The sequence below is a fragment of the Euwallacea similis genome, chromosome 25 (genome assembly GCF_039881205.1).
Source record: "Euwallacea similis isolate ESF13 chromosome 25, ESF131.1, whole genome shotgun sequence".
In the NCBI taxonomy this organism is placed as follows: domain Eukaryota; kingdom Metazoa; phylum Arthropoda; class Insecta; order Coleoptera; family Curculionidae; genus Euwallacea; species Euwallacea similis.
The window spans coordinates 2,665,169-2,686,332 of NC_089633.1; the positions used below are offsets into that span (position 1 = coordinate 2,665,169).

The 21,164-nt window shown below is 34.5% G+C and overlaps 1 protein-coding gene across 5 annotated transcripts in view; it reads left to right on the forward strand.

Moving 5' to 3' along the window:
- Positions 1-21,164, forward strand: part of LOC136416847 (transcription factor hamlet-like) — a 61,180-nt gene that overhangs the window by 31,943 nt on the left and 8,073 nt on the right. Inside the window, exons 1-5 of one of the 5 annotated variants that reach the window (XM_066402219.1) lie at positions 916-1,158; positions 5,636-6,021; positions 18,336-18,389; positions 19,930-20,058; positions 20,113-20,242. In XM_066402219.1, coding sequence (XP_066258316.1) covers positions 1,152-1,158; positions 5,636-6,021; positions 18,336-18,389; positions 19,930-20,058; positions 20,113-20,242 — 706 coding nt within the window. In that variant the 5' untranslated portion in view covers positions 916-1,151. Of the gene's footprint in view, positions 1-915; positions 1,159-5,635; positions 6,022-7,658; positions 7,764-18,335; positions 18,390-19,929; positions 20,059-20,112; positions 20,243-21,164 lie in introns of those variants that run through there. The other 4 variants (XM_066402218.1, XM_066402221.1, XM_066402220.1 and 1 more) reach the window with 4 other exon arrangements.

Genomic DNA, 21,164 nt, shown 5'->3' on the forward strand with positions numbered 1-21,164 from the left:
AAGTCATAACTTAATGGAGAAGAATGTTAAACTGTTTTCCTCTCTTTGGTATATCACGATGTTTTGGTTCTGAATCAAAAAATGTGAAAATTCAAGATGGCGCTCATTAGAAGAAGCAAGTCGATTATGGTTCCCAAAAATGGAAACGTCGGATTGAAAATATGACTTCGTGACATGGTAGAAGGGGAAAAGTCATAATGAACGGGAAGTTATAACGCCAAAAAACTGAAAAATAAATAAAATCGTTTTCCCAAAAGTTCAGTTTTTTCCGAATACCTACGAAAATAGTCGTAATTTTTCAAATTTTAAAACGACATATTCTGGAACTCCCAATTGCGCAATTTTGTCTCAATTTAACCGACCTCGAGTCTTTTGTGGCTACCGAGATCTCCATGGTTGAACTCCAGGCACAGTCACCCTGTATATCAACTTTATTATAAACTGAAAAAATATAGCTCCATAATGACTTGAAATATAGGTCAACCCTGCAGGTTAAGGACAGGCCAAACAATCCTCCTAGTGGATGATTTGTCAGAAGGACCTAAATAAGCAATCACGTCCACGAGTCCAACAAAAGAAGAAACCCGTCTACTAGACGTCCCATAAATCATTGCGAAACCACAATTACCCAAACAAAAACCACCTTTACGGCGCACAAAAGCTAAAAGCTCATTAAAAAGCTTCGCTCCGTGCACAAACCGTCGCTCTATATACATACCTACCCAACATTACATCTCTCCGATCTCTGAGATAACGGAGGAGCGGTGGAGGGGAGAGCGTAGCTTTCGGCTATCCCTAGGGATTCCACATAAACCACGCCCTCTACGCCCCTCCCCAGACTCCGCCTTGTATCCCGGATAGTCCCTGAATCTTTACTGTCTCTGGTGATCTCTCAGTGTGGGCTCAATGCTTGATCAGCGCTGTCATTTATCATGTACTTTTTTGGACGAGTGATGCGAACGTCCCCTGTGATGTAATTTCAGGCTGGAGTCACGTCACTGGTGATCGGGCACAGTTTCGTAGTGATCGAATTGCAAGAAGTATTGTGACTGTAGGAATTCGGTCATTTTTGGTTTGTGTGCGGTTGGGCTGGACTGGGGTCCAGGTTTATTGTCAAGATTGCGGCGGTACTGTTCCAGCACAACCACATTATGACAGGTAATGAATTATTGATTAATGTTTCAGATTCATATCTGTCCAATTAGAGCATTAATTTGTAATTGGGTCAACTAAGTTAGGTCTTGTTTTCTTTTGAAAAATGTCCGTATTTGCACTTTTCTGTTCTTTTTCGATCAGGTATTTTTGGTATTATTTTTGTTTTAACCAATGTTCAATGTTTACCTGTAAGCGAATTAAATTTCGTTGTTATTAATGTACTGTTTCACTATTAAATCTGAAGGTTGTCATAGGGTTGTTGCATGAGTTTTCCCATAACTATTGGTGTAACCCAGATCTTCATGGCGTATTAATACCTATTTTGTTACAAATTAAGGTGCAAAATATGTAAAAACAATGTTTTGTTTCATGAGTAGAACTTACAAATTTTTGGTTTCGCACTTGTTGCACATCATACTTTTTTCACGAATGGTGTTTACTTGCTAAAAAAATCGATTCTTGCAGGGGTTTTTGTCAATGATCTATGTTTGTGATCATATGTGAAAGTAGAAAACATTTACTAATCATGAATATAACGTGTTATAGATAATTACCTTTTTAAGGTGAGTACATTTGCACATCTTTCCTTAGAATTAAGCTGTCGTAAACATTGAAATTTCCAGTCTGACATTCCAGCTAATTTCCTTAGAAACGTTGAAAGAAACGAAGATTTTTTATTTGTACTTAAACAGCTTCATGTTAAAGTTGTTAATTTGGCGCTTACCTTGAGACATACATACAATTTTTATGTGAGGGAATTTATGAATAATTGATACATACACCTTAATTTACTCCAAACTTGATCTTGGGACTGTTATAAAGGGCTACATGTAGATATCTGCAAAGAACCTAAAATCACCATAAATGAAGGTCTTTAGGAAACGCCAACGTAGTAAAGTTGATTTACAGTGAAGTTGATTTGTAAAGTGAAACTGACTTCCGAATGATCTGAAAAATTATTTCTTTTGTCAAATATGATGAACCATAATTTTTATTTTTAGGAATTTCAGGTTAGCACACGTTGTAAGTCCCTTACCAAGCTTTTAATTACCTACGCTTCATTTATATATAGGAACCTTAATACTGTCCAAAATAAGCTACCACCCTTGCTTCAATTCAAGATTTTATATCCAGTATACGCCATTATACGCACTCAAAACTTTCTCTCATGTATTTTTTTCTTTCATTAAAAAAAATGTAAGGCTAAGTCATTCGTTTCTTTGGGCCACTCTGCATATTTAACTTAAGCAAACTGGTACTTACCCTGTCCCTTGTCGAACACCATCAGACTGGTATTCTTCGTTCCAAGGTTCCCTGAACCACCGTGGACAATATACAAGTTAAAATCGGCGTGAAATTTGTGCAAGGATGCGTCCGCCGATTCTTCACTTGTAACTCTTAGAACCCTATTGAAGAATAATCACTTTACCAGCATAACCGTGTCAGTCAACCCATTATCTTCAAGATGAACCCGGTATTGTTTCAATGTGCTTAAAGCGAGAGACAATGGTATCAATTGAGATGGTTCGCAGAAGCGAGCACATAACGTTTATGTTCGAAGTTCTTTCACTAAAATTGTTAGAAACGGATGTAGATTTTTTCTTTCAGTATTTATTGTCGAGGTGTGCGTTATGCATAAATGCATAATGAGTTAATGGCGGTATTCCGTCAGGTGTTCACTACATTCGAAATTTACTGTAGACTGTTATAGATAACGAGAAAATGATACTTACACATACAATGTGAAAGAATTTCTTGCAACAACAAAAAAATTGGAAAACCACATCATGGAAAAGAGAGTAGGAGAGATCATGATATGAGATGTAGACCACCATGTGTAAGAAAGTTTCCATAAAATTTATATTTTTTATTGGTGTTTTCTATACTGCCTGTATATCTTTCATTCGCAAATTTAATGGCATATTCGGTGAGTCAAAGTGAGGAAAAAAATCTCTATAAGCATATCTAAATAATATCTAAAAAAATTCTTTCGTTACTAAATCTAGGAGGTCAAAAAAACACAATCCCCATGTTTTCGAAAGAGTTCGACAGGCATTTAGGGAAATTTTAAATTTGAAAAAGATAGTAATTTTAACCTCCTTTTGTAAATTTTACAATGTTAATTCATTGATTTTAATTTTTTGAGTTGCATTCAGTTTTTTTTAGAGATATACAGGAGTTTGAATTTTACTTTTAATCTTGAAAACGAAATAAGATACGAAAAATAATCAAAGAATGGAAAAATTTTATCTTTAACTGCCCTATTCGGAATAATTATAAAAATTACAAAAATCTACTGGGCGTTACTATTTTTGTGTAAAATTCTAAAATATCTTCTTAGGCAAACTCCTGAAATTCTTCGATAAATTCTTATATGTCTAAAAGACATGCAATCGGTTTAAGCATTTCTTAAAAAGTAGTAAGAAAAACGATTTTTTTCTAAACTTCCAATGCCCTGTATTTTAGAAATAAAACAATTCGGGACATTTGTTGAAGGGAACTTGTATTCTCAGGTTGAGCCAAGGAAGAGCTCTTTACTAAATTTTGTAACCACTCAGGAAGATGATATTATTATTTATCTATATCTCATTAGCATAATTATATTAAAACGGATATCCTATAGTACATAAAATCATATCTCTCTGGCGGTTTAACGAAAATACACCACCGCAAGTTAGTTTAAATTGAGTGTTATCTTTGAAAAAAGTGATATTTGTGACCTATATTCTAAGATCAAGTCATAAAAGCGGCATAATGCAGATTTGTAATAAAGGAAATTAAATTTGCAGCCTAAATTAATTGCTTTTGAGAATGGATATAGAAATTTATTGAAATCTCGATTGAAGTATTGTATGAAGTATTATTAGTAATAATGGTTTCGTGTTATTTTATGAGAATTGTTAACGGAACTCTACAAACTCAATGGTGTTTCTTAAGGATTGCACCTGTCGTGCCTATCAGGTTTTCAAATTCGAGCGACACCACAAAACGATAAATGCAGCTTTAAATAAACGAAGGCAAGTTTGCGCATTTTTTTCAGTAATTTCCCAAAGCAATATCTAAAAAATTCCGATTCTTACCCATTTCAGAAAATTTTAAAAAAATAATTGAAATAAGGAAAAGAATAATTAAAATCTCTACTACATAAATTTTTCATCTCAGTTGAATTTCATCTCTTGGCATATCTTATGGCATAAAAATTTATTTTATCATAATTTGACACTAGAAAAAGGATTTTTTTATATACATATAATAAAATAAATGTTATAGAATTATATAATTTTATAATATTTCCACCCATTCATAATATTGTGATTGGCGTCACGCCTACGTTTGACGGATTCTCACCTTTGGTTTGGTATCTATGAAAAATGTTTTATGGCTGGGACACCTAGAGTTGGCCTTTAATAATACAATCCCGTTGTTGTATAATTAGCACATAAGAAGACAGTTTCAATTACGTCATAGGACTGTTAAGTGGGAATTTCCTACTAAATACCGGATTTGAAGATGGTTGAATATATTGGACTATAACCGCAGTATGTTGATTGAGCGTTGGAGAATAGATATATACAATGTATAGTATAGTTGCCAATGAGCTTTTAAAAACTCATTGTTCGCAATCTTCATTTTCATGCTGTTATCACTTAAGGCACGTGTAAATAAATAGGCTTGGAACAGTTTTTATTACGAGACATAAGACTATTTAAGAAAAGTAATAAGTGAAATTAAATATTTGCTTCACCTTTTCTAAATAATGGATTCTAAACACTGTACTTCCCGAGACAAGACCGCTTGAGACTATAGCTTATGAAGAAGAATTGCATTTTTCTTAATTGGTCTAGTTGTTTTAAAATACTACTCACGTGATCTCCCTAGCAAATCCCTATCGCCCTTCTGCGAAAACAACATTATACGTGAAAACGATCGGGCTGTAACGAGATATTTTCCATGCAGCTCCCGAAGACTTTTATCGGACTTTCTTCAGTACAAACATACGAAAAGCACGTACCAAAAAGGTCGTTCTCCTTAAAACGACACCTTGTTTTGTCTCAGGAACTTCTCAGAAAGACTGAATTAGACTTAACTGGGTTTTTGTCTTGTTTTAAGGCCCGAATGTTAGGTCAGGTCAGGATGATTTTGTCGGCCTACGAAAACAATCGGAAAACGAAAAGCAAAAGGAGATACGAAGGATTTCACACCACAGTGTTAACACCCTTTATAGCTTGTGCAAATTTAATACACGATATCGATAAGGTCTGGTTTTATTGTGTTTGACAAGCTGATGGCTTTATTTTGAGAGCCAAGTGGCCGTCGTTTGGCCTGTTTGTTCAGGACCATCAAATCCACACGAAGCCGAAACTATCAGGTTTCTGCAATTTTCACAACATTTAATTTCGTTATCTCTTTGACCAGCTTTACCAATGTTTAACCGCCTCTATCGCTCTAACCGACTGTTATAACTAACATTTTATTGCAGAGGGATCGGAAGATGAGATCGAAGTAGCGTCCGAAGCTTCAGAAGATCACATCGACAATAGTACTGAAGAGCCCCACACTTACATCAACAACAACTTTCATCGGAATCCCAAAGATATGGTATCAGAGACAGCTATGTTGTCTGTTAAGGCTGATCTCTATGAGAACAAGTTTAGCAAGTTTTTGAAAAGTGAAGATGAAGAGAAGGCGGAACAGTTCTATCGCAGCACTATTGAGATGGTTCGGGCCAGTGGGGTGCTGCCTAGCGATTTGGAATTGAAAGAAAATGGGGTTTTTGCTAAGAGCGCCATTAACAAGGGTACCAGATTTGGACCTTTTCAAGGGAAGTGGGAAGGAACGCCTCAAGATCCTCGGTTTGCTTGGGAGGTAAGTGACTCTTCTCTAATATTTAAACTGTACTATCCATAAAATTTTCGTTACAAAACCCTCGAAACATACGTCCCAATTTCACACCCCAATAGCCACGGATTATATATCCCTTATTTTAGGAAATAATGTACAAATAAAGTTCAGCATTCTCACCCCAATCAGCCACCCCTTGTATCGATAAACGTAACGTAACTAGACCTCTTCATGCAATTTGGATCTAAAACTGTCAACAGTGAGTGTTATTTTAACAGTTTAGTGGTGTAGTGTATCTTACAAAGAAAACTTTCCTTATTAGCTTGAGTATCGGTTTTTTGAGAGGTCGTGAAGCAGGGGAGAGGGGTCGAAATTTGAAGCTTTTGAGTGCTACACGTTAATAAATGAATTTAAATGATAATGATAATAAAATTCGCAATTGCTTAAGTTTCCACCTTTCCCAGCATACACTTAATTACCTACTGTTTGTGGTTCAAATAAGTGTTGTCTTGTAATAGCATTGAGTTATGATGCTACAAGAACAGGCATACCGTATCTTTGTGCTTTGGAATAACGCTGCTAATGTGTTGCATATTGCAGAAATATCTGTTATATTTATTTATTGTTACTGCTGCCCAAATCAACTTCATTAATGATAGTTTTTGTTAAATTGCTGGAATCAAGCGGCAATTTTGGAAAGTATTATTGAGCCCCAAAATATTTTTTTTTATTGAAGGTCTCATTCAAGGTGATTAAAAATCAACTGCAAATTTTTCCTCAGTTTAACCAAGGTTTTCTAACACCGAATAAAACAAGTAGTTTCTGCAAGTTCCATGAGTTCGTCCGTGTTCGGAATATAATATTTTTCTTAATATCATCGTAATCTACTCAAAAAAAAGTTTTAATTATCTAACAATGATATGAATTCCTCTAGACTCGTAGCCAAAAAAAAAAACATCTCGAGAGTGCTTCTCTAGGGAACATTCCTTATATGTATAAACAACGTCAACTGTGTACATGCTCAAGGTATTTGCAAGATATTTAGAAGTGTTCCCGAGGTTAATATTTCAAGGTATTTCGGGCTATTTGTGAGGTATTTAGAGGTATTTTTGAAATATTTCGTTGTACAAAAATTTCATCAGCGATCTATCGGGTTTCGTTTAGACTGTACATTTCTAAAAATATCATTCCACACAAAATCATTCCAAAACATACTACTCCGAGAATTGTCTCGCACCCATCTAGAATTACAGGCTAAAAAGCAATATGAAGAAATTATGAAGATTCCAAATGATAGAAAATGTTCGATCTCCACCTGATTCTTCTATTATTGCATGCAACATAAAAAGATTGCTGAAACTTTACAACTATTGACGGACTATTTAGCTAAACTCAAAGATATGATTTCACTACTATGCGAATGACGTTCTCACAAACTTATAGTCAAATATAAATCATTTGCTTAGTAAAAGTGCATCATTACGTATGAATCTACATGAACAAGGTGCACTGTTTATCGCACCCACCGATCGATGGGTGACATGTAGATGCCTGAGGTTTCCCGAATCATTTGACGATTTGTCGATTAAACAACTTATCATGTTATCTCTTTTATCGCAAGGGAGCTTCTTATCTCTCTGGATAATTTGCATGAAAGCATATTTGATTTTTTAGTCAGCGATTTGATTGCGGTGGAAGTACATGCGAATAAATGCTTGGTCAATCGTTATTTTAAGGGTGGTATGTGCAAAAATTCGAATTATGAGGTAAGTTTTTAACAAAATAAGGAAAAAAGTATGTGCTCAAAATTGCATGCTTATTGAAGAAGGTACGTGTTTCGGTGATATGAAAGTGCGAAAGGCCTTAATTTCAATTTATACTGAGCCAGTTGTTGGGATAACTACCTATTTTCCGTTTCGTTTTATTTTGGATAACATAGACAACCTATAGAGAACAATTTGGCAGTACCAAGCTTACGTGGTACGTAGCTCAGGTGGTACCAATCAAATCAGGAGTAGGACCTTTCTGACAGAAATTTTGAATAGAATTCATGTGATCATCAACTAGATCAAAAATAATTGTTGTGTCAATGCCAAAGATTGAAAAATGTTCTCTCCTACTTCCAATAGTTAAATTTGCTAGCTTGTAATATGGTATTCTGTCAGACAAAATGATCACTTAGCGTCTTCATCTATTTCATATCAAATTTCATCATCACTCTATCCCCCAATCACCTCCTCGTAAGTGTGTAATCCAATCATGATGATGAAATATGAATAACTGTTCATCCATCAGCTGTGTTGTTTAATATCCGTAATATCCAAATCACTTATGTTTACCAGATAAATCATGTCCCCAATAAATTTTTTACCGCATTTCACTCAAACTAAAATATATGACTTTTAAATCTCCTGATGCCTTTATATGCGCTAAAGCTATAATTAAGAAATCATATATCTTGTCTTATCACTAAGTCCCTTTTTAACGTTATAGATAATACTTTCTCATCATTGTACACATTATTATTGTGATTGCATTGTAAATAACGCGTGGTTCGGTGATACCGTAACATTTGATTGAATATTGTACTTACACCTGGAGGCCTTTTTGATATTTACTCAGATTAACTTTATTGGTGTGAGTAAATAATTTAGGGTGATTTTCCAATTTGAATTACGACATTGATTTTTGTTATGGACGCAAGATGATAAAATAAGTATATGCTTGTAAATCTCAATAATAATTCCACTTTTGAAATACTGATTAAAGCATCTTAAAATACATCGGATTCCTTACATTGCTAGTATAAAGTGAGTAATCCACTCATACGTCACTGCGTACATGTGAGTGAAAAACGTTCGGAATTTTATCGATAAATATAAAGCTCAGATAATCCGCCAACAGAGTTTCACACGTTATGCCCATCCCCCAACTGCTGACAAAGGGGATGTAAATTTCTTGCATAAAGCCCTAATTTTGGCAATAAAAGGGAAGATTTCGGGTGTATTGGTGGCATTGTTATTGGGTGCAAAACCAAATATCCTGTAAGGGATTATATCGATCTTCTCGAATTTTGATTGAAAAAGGGGTTTTTGGGTGAATCTGTCAATCATCCCGGCACCTGGTATTGGCACAGCTTAGGGAGAACGTTAGATTAGACGGAAGCTATATGATTTATTTGTAGCAAAGGTTCATTTTCGCCAACAATTTTTTAAGCAATCAACTTTTCATCTTAATTTTCAACATTTTATTTCGCACCTTTAACAAAAGAACAGGTAACAAATCCTCTCCTAAACACAGAGATCCCAGCTTTATCTTCGGATAGATTTACCCAAGCTGGGACATACGTATTGACACCTAAAGTGGCAATTTCTGAAAAAAGATACCTTCCCGATGATTATCTTGTAACCGCCAATATAAAGACTGCCTAGTGAACACAAAAACACGGTCCGATGGGCCAAAATTCCTTTTTGCTTCGCAACAATGCGGGTAATCATTAAATAGATGATGTGCTGGCCATTGAAACGATCACCCGAAGGACATAAATCTCATGAGGATTCTATTTGAATTTATGGCATATTTGTTGGAAGATTTTTGTGTCGAGGTGCGTATTCTTTCATTTGAGCTGTGTTCTTTCCAGATATTAGAAATTTTAATTTCTGCAATTTGCGCTGATCTGTGTGGCTTTTTTGAATTAGAAAAGCTGTTAATGCCAAAATACCCCTTTTCAGTCTAATTCAGGTTATTCAAAAATTGCAAAAATTACTAAACATTTTAATACAGATTATTACAAGCTATTCGAACATTCTTCAAATTTTTGTTACCGTATCTTCTTTTCATCATAATCATCTGTTTTGTATTGAAATTCAAAAATATTTCGCTTTATCTCGTATCTGTTTAGAATTCCCGGGAAGTTTTATTCAGGATCGTTGAGGTTAATGAAACGGAACAAGCTGAAATTTTTCATAATTTTCATGAGGCAAATTCGACAAAGAAGTTACAGTTAGTAAATGACCATTAAGATGATGATTTTGCGTTTGCTTTGTACCGTAAGGAGCAAGACAATAGTTTTTTTAAGAAAGCTTTTTTAGGCTTTTCTGCTAGTCCTTCTTACAAATTATGAATAAAAGAAAATATAATATCTTAATTTATTAGGTTTTTTTTAAATAGAAATATTGGAGCAAAATAATCTAAATTAGATACAATTACGTTACGTTACAGGGACTTCAATCTCGGGATAATTTAAAATCAGTTAAAAAATGTTGAAAGAAATTATTTTAATTAAATCGATTGATAAATATTACTTAAATTACCTAACGAAACGTAGTCTTGTTAAATATTCCGAATACGTCATAGAATGTAATCATTCAATATTAGAAGTTGCTTCTGCTGCCTGTATCGAAAGGTAAATTATCGAATTACGTGTTTTTAGAAATTGAATAAAGAAAAATTTGCCTACTTGAAAATGCGTAAAGGGGATTTTTGATGTCCATTAATTTTAAGTAAATCATTGTGTAAACAAGTTTGGTTTAATCGACAATAAAAGATAAATATTACCTAATTAGAAATTATTATTTTCAATGGTCGTTGATATAGATTTTGAGAGCTATTGAACCTTCGAAAGCGAAAATTATATCTAGGTAAGACACTCAATGGAACTCACGTTGTGATACTTCCGTGTTTCTCCTAATGAGGTGTCATTGCAGTTATCTAACAAGCATCAAAAGATCACAGACTTACTTGTCAGATTAATATGAAAGAAGAACGATTCCTTAAACGTCGACCATTAATATAAAAACTAATAAAAATAAATAAAAAATGAAAAATTAAGAAAGCACCAAACCCATCCATCATGTTCAAAATTCCAACCCTGCAAAAGAGCTTTGCTAAGCCCGGTGGATGAAGCTTTACCATGTAAACGTCATTCTAAACTCAGTTGGGTACCTTTACGAGGTGTCAACCATCACTTATTCTCATCCCTTATCTCTGACCGGTGTTTTCAGGTCCTTAGTTCACAGTCTAATGCTGGATAACTTATACCATGGATGGGTACTGTAGCTCAGATTGGGTCTATTTTGGGAACCTAATCATATTCTAAGCATTAAATGCGGTTCGTGTCAATTGAACGGTAGCATCTCTTTGCTCGCTTTGTATTTTGCCGAAATTTAAAGGCCAGGAGGGCGTCATTGAGAAAATTTAGACCCTGAATGGGGCTTCTGGGACGGGGTGTCGCAGTTTGTAGGTGATTTATTATCTTTTGTGTACTGAAATTTGATCGAAGACTGCCTGTGTTTCGATCATTTATCAAAAAAGTAGATTGAGATCGTACTTTGCCTGCCCGTGCTTTGACTTATCTATCAGTGGAAAGAATCATAAATAACCCCCAGAAACAATTAACACACTTTCAAAAACTCCAATTATTATTCTTCTTGCACCCTTGTACGGCGAAACTTTATTCGTAAAACTTCCCAAGGGGTTGAAATTCGATTGGGGGGTGCAAGAAGGAAATTTACTGTTAATAAGCCGAGTTATTAGTGAGGTCGTATATCAGTTGACATCTGCCAATGATGGCATGTTCCGGATCTGACCTCTCGCTTGGGATATTACCAGAAGATTTACTTTCTCACCCCTTAAGACGCGCTTTGAGGGGTTGCCGGAGCTGTTCTGGTTTTATGATCAATTATGATCTTGTTGTTTTGACGGGCACGATAATAAGTTTAAGATGAAGTGCGTTGGAAGGTGGATTTGATGTTTTTGTTGTTTCTGGGCTCTCTTACAAAATATAGGGTGGGACAAGTTCATACCTATAGGTTAATTTGGGAGCTTTAAAAATATGGTGATGAGAAATTCTTGTTTTGCTTCTGATTGCTCGATAAGCGAATATAATGGGAAAAACTGCTAAGTCATCATTTATTTAAAACATACTAAATCATTATTTTGATTGCAATATCTATCAGCAAGGTTTTCGGAAAGTCTAAGGATAAGGACAACTTAAGAGTCGTTTTTATTTTAAAATGTTTACCTTATTGTAATTGGCAATGTACGAACTTGGTAATAGAATCCGGGAGGTCCCTTCTTATCATCAACGTCACCGTTTTTATTTCCTGCTTATGCATAGGTTAGTTCAGAATAATTTCGTTTCATTTCCTGCTTATCTTATCTTTCTTCTTACACTTTGGACTTCATATTCTTATTATGTACTTGGAAATATGAAGATGGGTATAGGGGGAATTTTGTTTTGATATCCTGAAACAACTTCTATATTTTTTCTTAACGTTTTTTGCCGATAATATGTGTCCACGTGTAATGATTTGGAATAAGCTCATCAACGTTTCCTTAGACAAAACTTCTAAATGTTTTAGGTAAATATTAGGTAAAAATTTAAAAGGTTTCTTGTCACCCTAAGACTCTCATACGTCTTTACAAATTCGCCAAGTTGGTAGGAAACCTATTTTAACGCTGCGAAATTCTCAAAAACACATTCTAAATCGCTTTGAAATCTAATACAATTTAATAGAAAATGTAGTTTAGAAGCATTAAATTTCAAATCCTTTGAAATCCCATATAGAAGATAAGAAATTGCCTGAATTTCTATGATTCCAAAGTAATTTTTATTAAAAACAACTGAAGAAGAAAATCCAAAAATTCAAATATCTCTCTAGTTGCAAATTGTCCCTACTGTGTTGCTAGGCTCAATAGAATCCTAACAAGTGATTCAGAAAAATCTAATAACCCTTGGAGAACTGCAAAAACATTTTAAAACTACAACAAATTTTCGAAGAACTGACAAAAATATCTATGAAAGTATTGATAAAATATCTTTTGTATTTAAGACATTTTCAAGAATAAACGCTTAAATCAAAATTTGGGAATTGTTGAACCAAGTTACATGATTTTTTCTATGTATGTACAATTGCATAACATAGTTATGAAGGAGAAAAATGTTGGCATTTTATGCTGCAAAAATACTATGTTAAATTGATAACACTTTGTGTTTTTTTGTAAGTTTGTAATTTAGAATTATTGTTTGCCCATAACTCAGATATGACCCCAATCAGTTCATTTTAAAATACAATTCTAAGAAAACAAAAATTCCCTAATACTTTAAAAGTCAACACTCAAAACCAAAATGTAGGTCGACATGTAGCCTCCCTATACTTGTTATGCAAATTGCAAAACATCTCAATATCAATAAAATCAATTGGAATCATTGACACATGATTGACGGGAAGGCCATGATGAAGCATTGTTTTCTGACCCGTATGCAAATCAGCTTATACGGTTCTCACACTTCACACTAACTATATTTTCTAAGCTATTCTATTGAAAATTTTCATCCCAAAACGGTGAAAACGTTCACAATCGAAGAAAGCCGGACAAAAAACTACATAAAGAAACAAGATTATCAAGTATAACAGATATTAAGTCGCGCATAAAAATAACATGTTTGGGCGCGGAGAAGATTGACACCCTAAATAGCCGGATCTGGATCCTAGTGACACATTTTTGATGCGTTTTGTATTCCCAATTATGTCTCAAAGAAAACACATACACTTCAAGGGTCAGTTTTTGACCTTGTCTTCTGTTGAGGGATGGGCATATGAATATGTTTATAACGCTTTTTTCTTGTATTAAGGGTGAGAGTTTTAGATCAAACAGCCATCATACCATAAGTCACATTTCACCCCAAAATTTCATCTAATATCCTTAAAAGAATAAATCATAGAAACAATATGGGATTGACCTTTATGTGACTGTTTACAGGATGTTGCTTTGACCATATTTGTGTGTCGTGTGAATGTGACATCTGCTACTATTACCTCGGATATATGTTTGGTTTTAGGATATTTGAGATTTGTAACATTTGCAATTCCCTTATTAAATTGGAACTGAAAGAGATCCGGAACGAAAGCTTTTTTGGGCAATTTGCCAGAAGTATCATAAGTCATCAATGTTCAGGAAGGCTTGAAATCTAAGAGTCAGCTGCATATTCCTTGCGTCATTTCCCTTGCTAGTCTCAACCGCTTTTCCGGAGATTTTCCGGTTGATTTCCGGCCGCCATTTCTTGGGATGACGACGGAAATTTGAGGTTTCGCAGTTATTATAACTTCTAACGTTATTAGATACTGCTTTCAGTATTTGAAGGGATGATTGTAATTTTATCATTGTTGGCATGTAGATTTGTTCATTATTATATCTAATTACTGAAGGATGTGATCCTAGAATGTCTTTACAAATATTTAATTCGAATAACTTTGTAATCTTTAGGAACGTGCTTGATAACGCAAATAGTGCGAGTCATGAATTTTAGAACAAGTGCCACTTTGCAACTATTAAACACAGTGGAGTAAAAAGATAAATGGCCCGTGACAAAAACTGTTGCAACATGCCGGACACTCATTAGCTTTAGTAATCGGCCCTTCAGTGAGCCATCTGCATGGATAATTTGTTTAGAGACAGAAAAGCTGCCACCATCTCATTCCCTAGGTTCAAATCCTATAGGTTAATCCCATTAAGGACGCAGTCCCAAAAAATATCTTACTAATATTATGCAACAGATGCATCCATCACAGTGTAAGAATAACATTATTCAGGAACTAACACCTTAAAAAAAGGCATTTTTCTCGAGAAACGTCCCAATTCCTCCCTTTCAATTGTGAAATCACGTCCGACCTAATCGGGTTATTAACACTTGACAGCTTTTGAATATCGGAAGCTTTTGCAGCTTTTCTATGCTCTTGATCGATTTCTGAACGCCTATTTTCGTATCACTTTTGTTAGAAGTGTTCAAAAGATGAGATGGAATTGCCATTTTAGGGGCTAGTCTAACCTGGAATGGTGAAGACGCTGTTGTACTGTTATTATCTGTTTTTGAGCCATTCTGGTTTCTTCTCTGAAGAGGAGCCTTTGAAGTACATTTGAATTTTCGATGATTTTTTAAAGCGATACTACTGAAATTAAGTAGGATTTTTTTGTAATCACAAAGGTCATCGATCGTATATACCTCAGAAACTTAATACAAATTCGAAACCAAAAATTTCATTTTTATAAAAAAATCTCATATTTTTTGTGACCTATTCGATGGAGGTATTTTGTCAAATTTCATTAAGGAACAGTCTGGATTGTTTTTCGATAAACAAAAAATATATTGGTGCTTTAAATTTAGCGTGTTAAAAGTTTTCTTGTTCATAAATCGGCTCCCAAATATAAAAGTTATTAGAAGCCCAATTTCTCTGAAAATATAGGAACCACGGTCAGAAAACCACAAAAAATATGCCGCAATCTAGCGGCGAAATTTAACAATAAGCTTAATCGATACCTTGCTATAGACAATCTCACGTATACCTTTACAGTTACCTGATACAGACTTGGCTTAGGTGAAACAAGCGTTAAAGCTTTAACGGACAGATGGCGCCACAATTTGAAAAAGGCTTAGTTTTTGATACATTGTTATAATCATAATAGAGATAAAATAATGAAAATCATTAACACCGTGCTAGTGACAAAGCGATTGATTAATGGGTCATGATCTATTTTTGAAACTTATCAAATGAGTAGATAGGGATCTAATGACATATTTTAAAAGTGATGTCAAAGAGACCTACCAAATATGATAATAGGACATTTAGTATTTTATAACTTGAAAACTTTATTAGACTATTTTTTTTTTGACAAACTTGTTCATATAAATTTAAAAACGAGTAGGAAGAGAATATTAGGATGTTCGCAAATTGAGCGAAATTACCATCATATTTAAGTTGAATTTGGAAGCTTCTAACAATAAAGATTACTATTATGTGAAGAGAAACAAAATAAGTCTTGCTAGGAAAAAATTACCAAGAAGATCTTAAAGAACTAGACTAGTTTTTTCAAAAATAAACAGTAACCTGTTAAGTTCAGTTAATTTCATAAAGTTTGCATTAAAATTCATTGCCAACCTTTAAGCTTTTTTATATACAACACTTGTCATATTAATAATTGATAATAAATTAACACAATGGTAATGGCACAACTTTTAATCCGTTGTTTATTATATAAATAAACCGGAAGCGAGACTGTTATTTAGATAATGTGTATGTCTACAAATAGAGAGCAAGAGTAACTTTTATATGTTTCACTGGGAGTAATAAGATCAGCAAAAGCTCGAGGGCATAGAAATAGAAGATTTAATTATTATCTTTTATTTTTATTATTATCTCTACGAGCAAGACCTAGATTACCATCTAAATTCTAATAAGTGTAAAAATTCACAAATATATCAATTTCGTGGAGATTTAATCTACCAAGAAACTATTTCTTACATGCCTATAATTGATTCATAACTCACCTTAACATGACTCTCATGTTAAGGTGTGGTCCTCATCACTGAACTAAAATAAGGGCATTTTAAACTCCTTCCCCATCATCAACTTGCTTTAAATCACTTAAGGACAGCGGCGCTTGAAAACCCACCCAAGCTTATCGTCAAACATAAAAATCGAATTTAAGAGACGACAGTCTAAAATTCTATAACGTCATGCCTCACGAACTACCCTCTATAATTTGGCCTTTTAAGATCCATTTTTTAAGTTTACCGAAAACTTTCGGGACAATAATATTACACGTGCCGCAATTAGGTACTTTTATCGTAATGACTTCTATATATAGCACTATTTAAAAATTTAGATAACGTGTTTAAATATGTACCGGTAATCTAATGCTTAATAATTTGAAGGAATTTTACATATGGTAAAATATTAAAATGCATAAGTGAAATTTTTAACGAATATTCTTTGAATATAATCAGCCAATCCCACGTAGAATGCTGTGGTCCTTGGTGGCCGCAGTATTTCTATAATATTGCATATTCAAAACAGAATTATGTGCGTATTTTTACAAGCTTTTTTCTAGGAATGCAAATCTCTGTTCTTAGAATATATTGCAATTCCTGTAATTTGTTTATTTTTCTACGGTGTGGGATCGTTTTACGCCCAGACAAGGTCTAGACAGCATTTTACATCGGTAGCAGCTATTTTTAGACAATAATATCAAAGTCGTTTGAAAGAAATTAAAGAAAAACAAAACAAAAAAAGATGGTTTAACATCTTTGATGGAGGTAAATTAAAAATGTCCATAATTATAGATCTTCGAATTAATGTTTTTTGAGTTTTACTTTCCATCGTGGTGATAGTGAGCGAAAAGAATCATGCAAAACACAATACATTCGCTTATTTCACACGTTCCAGATCTACCTAAAAATTTTTGGTTTCAAATTATTATGCATTCGCTTAAATTACTCTTACGACAAAAAACTGAACGTGTTACCTAAGAACCAATTGAATTTAAGGCACTAAATTAAAAGCCTGTACAGGGCAATCAATTTATATTAATTCTCTTTTAAATTATAATTACTCCTACAATACAATCGCATTAAACAAAGCTAATGTATACTTTCCTCTTTAGCGGGAAACCGCAATTTCTTGCAGAATTTCCCTTTCATGTCCTGCCAGCAGGACATAATGACAGCGGGATTAAGAATCAGCCCATTAAAGGGCGGCTGAAGGGTCGTTTTCTCCGCTTTGAGGGTGTCGGAAGCCTCTTGCCCTTGTTTCCTCCCTTTGAGGGTTTAATTGATGCCATGATTTTGGCGTTAAATCTCATACGCGAAGGGGCAGATATTGTTAAAGTTCAGTTTCGAATTTACTATCAACTAAGTTGTCAAAAATCGACACATAATTTCCTATTGCACAACGAATCTCACTAAAATATCAAGGTGCAACCTAACTGCCTTATAATCTACTTCTCGTCTCATAATAGTATGATTAATATTTTTCATTTATTAATATACTTTCTACATAAAGTAATAATTTTTTGTAATCAGCAATCAGTAGGCTTGACCGGTTTCTAGATTGATGCAAATCCCTAATTCGCTTAATTATTACAAGATTTATTAATAATCAATTTATCCTTTCTGCTGGTGAACAAATCTGCAATAATTCAATGTTCCTACTTAGCTACTGAGTCAATGTAATATTTCCTCTGGTTGTTTTCCTTGCAGTTTCTTTTGGAAAAGATGAAGTAAATGCCAATACTGGTTAGCTTTTTGGTTATCTACTTGGTAAAGTTCATTAGGTTCTCGATCAATTGGCTTTTAAGCTGTTTCGAAAAGGCATCAAATCGCACTCCCGAACACCTATCACCGAAATATTTCTAGAAATCATTTTTCATTTAACAATTGCCATTCAGACTTTCCTAGCATTGCAATTCCAGAAAAATGACTCCAAGTTCACAGTTGACTATTTTGATCTAAACATGAAAGTAAAGGGAATTAGTGACCAGAAGTATTTCCTCTGTTATAGGATTCTGACACCATCCGTCTGGCAGCTGTTCGACATCAGAAGCAATTATTGATGGTAATTAGTGCAATTTGATAAAAAAATTAACTAACTTCAACTAACCATTTTGAACGTTAACTTACTATAACTACTGTGTGTAACATAGAATATAATTTGTGAAAAATCATCCAAATTGTGCTGATTTGAATTAACCCAAGGGCAGTTTCTATGTTGAATCTCGAGACTTTTGAAATAAAAGATTCGAAGACTTTAAAGAAATTTACTGCTTCGTACTTTACGTGAGTTCGTGCTTTACCGAAATGTAAGTAACACTTATCGAATAGCTTTAAGAAGTACTTACTTCATTTGTCAATTCAGAGATGATCGACACCAGGTATTGTGATAATATTACATCAAACGGATTCTTAAAGCTTAAATTTGATTGATTGAGAACTTTGGATTTCTTCAGGGTCCAAGACCCGTGCAGATGGTAAGCTTAAAAAAATATTCATTCGAGTGAGAAATAAAAAAAACACATCTCATATGACTAACAAGTTGGTGCTGAAAATCTGCAGGTGACAGTGTTTTGGGGGTAAAGTAGATTACAAAATTGAATGGAAATCTATGCTGATGCAACGCCTAGGGTAGAAAAGATATTTGCGATTCACGTATCTATTTTGATGTATGAACTATCTCATAATCAATATTTATTTCTATTTCAAGTTTTATAGCTGTTTTTTGTGCAGTTTTGTTGTATTTTCTGAACTTCATTCAATATTTTTGCGAATATTTATCAAAATATTTAAATGTAGGTAGTTTTTTTATTGTGTCATATATGCTTAACATGCTTTAGTATCATATACGTACAACTATAAGTTTAGCTAGATATTGATCGGAGTTTGGCACTTTGGAGTTCCTAGACCTTATAAAATAATTGTGACCTAATTTCCTAAAATTTCGACAATAAATAGCGAGCGCCAATCTGGAATCGGGAATAAGTGACACATAATAGCACCTATCCAGAATGTTCCATGATATTGTTCCAATGATTCTATACTGATGAGATTACTTGAAAATCTGCAAATTTGAAAGTCGCAATGATTAGAAACTATACTAGTTTTTTGGTAGATACAGGAATGAGAAATTATTTTTATCTCGAAAACGGCTACTTGAGCAACAAAACACTAAGAAGCCTTTTTTGTTAGGGACTGAGGGAATATTTTTTTTAAATATTCATATTTAAAAATGTCAGTGGCGTACCATTTTTTTTCCAACTTTCCATTGAATGGCCGCACGGATGTCACTAGAGCACATGGAAATATTCTGCCTAATCCAGAACATACACATTTATCTCGCCATAGCGTGTCCCGAATTTCATGTCCGTATCCTAAACCGTTTTTGAAATATTTAAAAAATATTAAAAAAATAAGAAATTAAACATCCTGTATCTTGGAAACAAAGCGATTTCGGACCCAACTTTGTTCCTTCTAAGTATTTGTTTTTATGAGTTCGACATACCTTGAAAGTTTATCGATATGTTTATGAAACACTCTGTATACATTTTTTACACATTGCGTACGATGCAATTTCCAACCTTTAACGAAAATTATTGTTGCAGATTTTGGCAGGTTCTGGAGTGCGAGGCTACCTCGATGGATCTCTGGATCATCAGAACTGGATAAAGCTGATTAGGAGCAATCCAAATAAAAATGCTTCAAATATGCGCCATTTCCTAGTTAGTGGACAAGTCAGTATAAATATTTTCAACCAAAAATTTTAGATGATTTGAATGGAATCGTAGGTATGGTATGAAACTTTCGTGGATGTTCCTGCCGGCGAAGAACTCTTCTTGGGGCCCAAAGAAGCTTTGAATCTGCAGGATATGTTCGCAGATTCCACTACCAGTGACGATAGATCTGATAGAGAAACTGGTGAGCCCGTTTATGTGATATTTTGCTTGTTTTTCGCGCTTATCTAGTCGAACAAAATCATATCCTGTTTGAAGGGCCGACAGAGGGCAATCAAGTCCACCCCATTAGAATCAATTCGCGCTCATTATCGTGTCAAGTGAAGTCAAAACGGCACATGGCCGGATATGGTCACCTCTTCCGGCCTATGTGCAATTAGAGTAGAATCGGAGGAAAATCAAAATATAATCGGTGAAGGACCTGAAGGGTGGGTGAGTCACGCAAAAAGGGTTAAAAAAATGACTTGCCGAAGAATTCAAGCTTCACTTGACTAATACCAAAAGTACGTTAAACATGAATATGTAATTCTTCATACTAAGTGGCGATTCCCACGCAAAGAAGCGAATCCGACCTGATGGTGCCTTACTGCTTCACGCTGGGCGATGGTGGTCTATGGGTTCACTAAACAGGTGCGCGTAAAGTAGCGTAAAATTCGATGGTTTGATGGTCAGGAATTCCAACGGTTTTCGAACCTGTTCCACTATTAAATTAGGGAAAGGTGTAGACTAAAACTCGTCCAAATATCGAGATGAAAAACACCACGATCAATCATGAACTGATCCCATTGGTAAACTCGCACGTGCCCCCAAAAACTAACCCCATCTTTTATCGTAATTATCTTCGTCATTATGACGCAAAGGCTCGATGAAATCCGTGACTTCTCGCATCTGTCCCGGGAGCAAATGCATTTATTATTATACCCCACCCTGAACTAGGAGCTAAAGGATTGGACCATATACAGTAATGGTCCAAAATATCATAAATAACGTCCCTGACGTGTGACATCTCTATTTAATCCGGCGAAAGGGTGAGTGCCCCGGATTACAATAGATGTGATAATCCAGCATTGCCGGAGGTCACGTGGCCATTATGTACCGCAAATCAT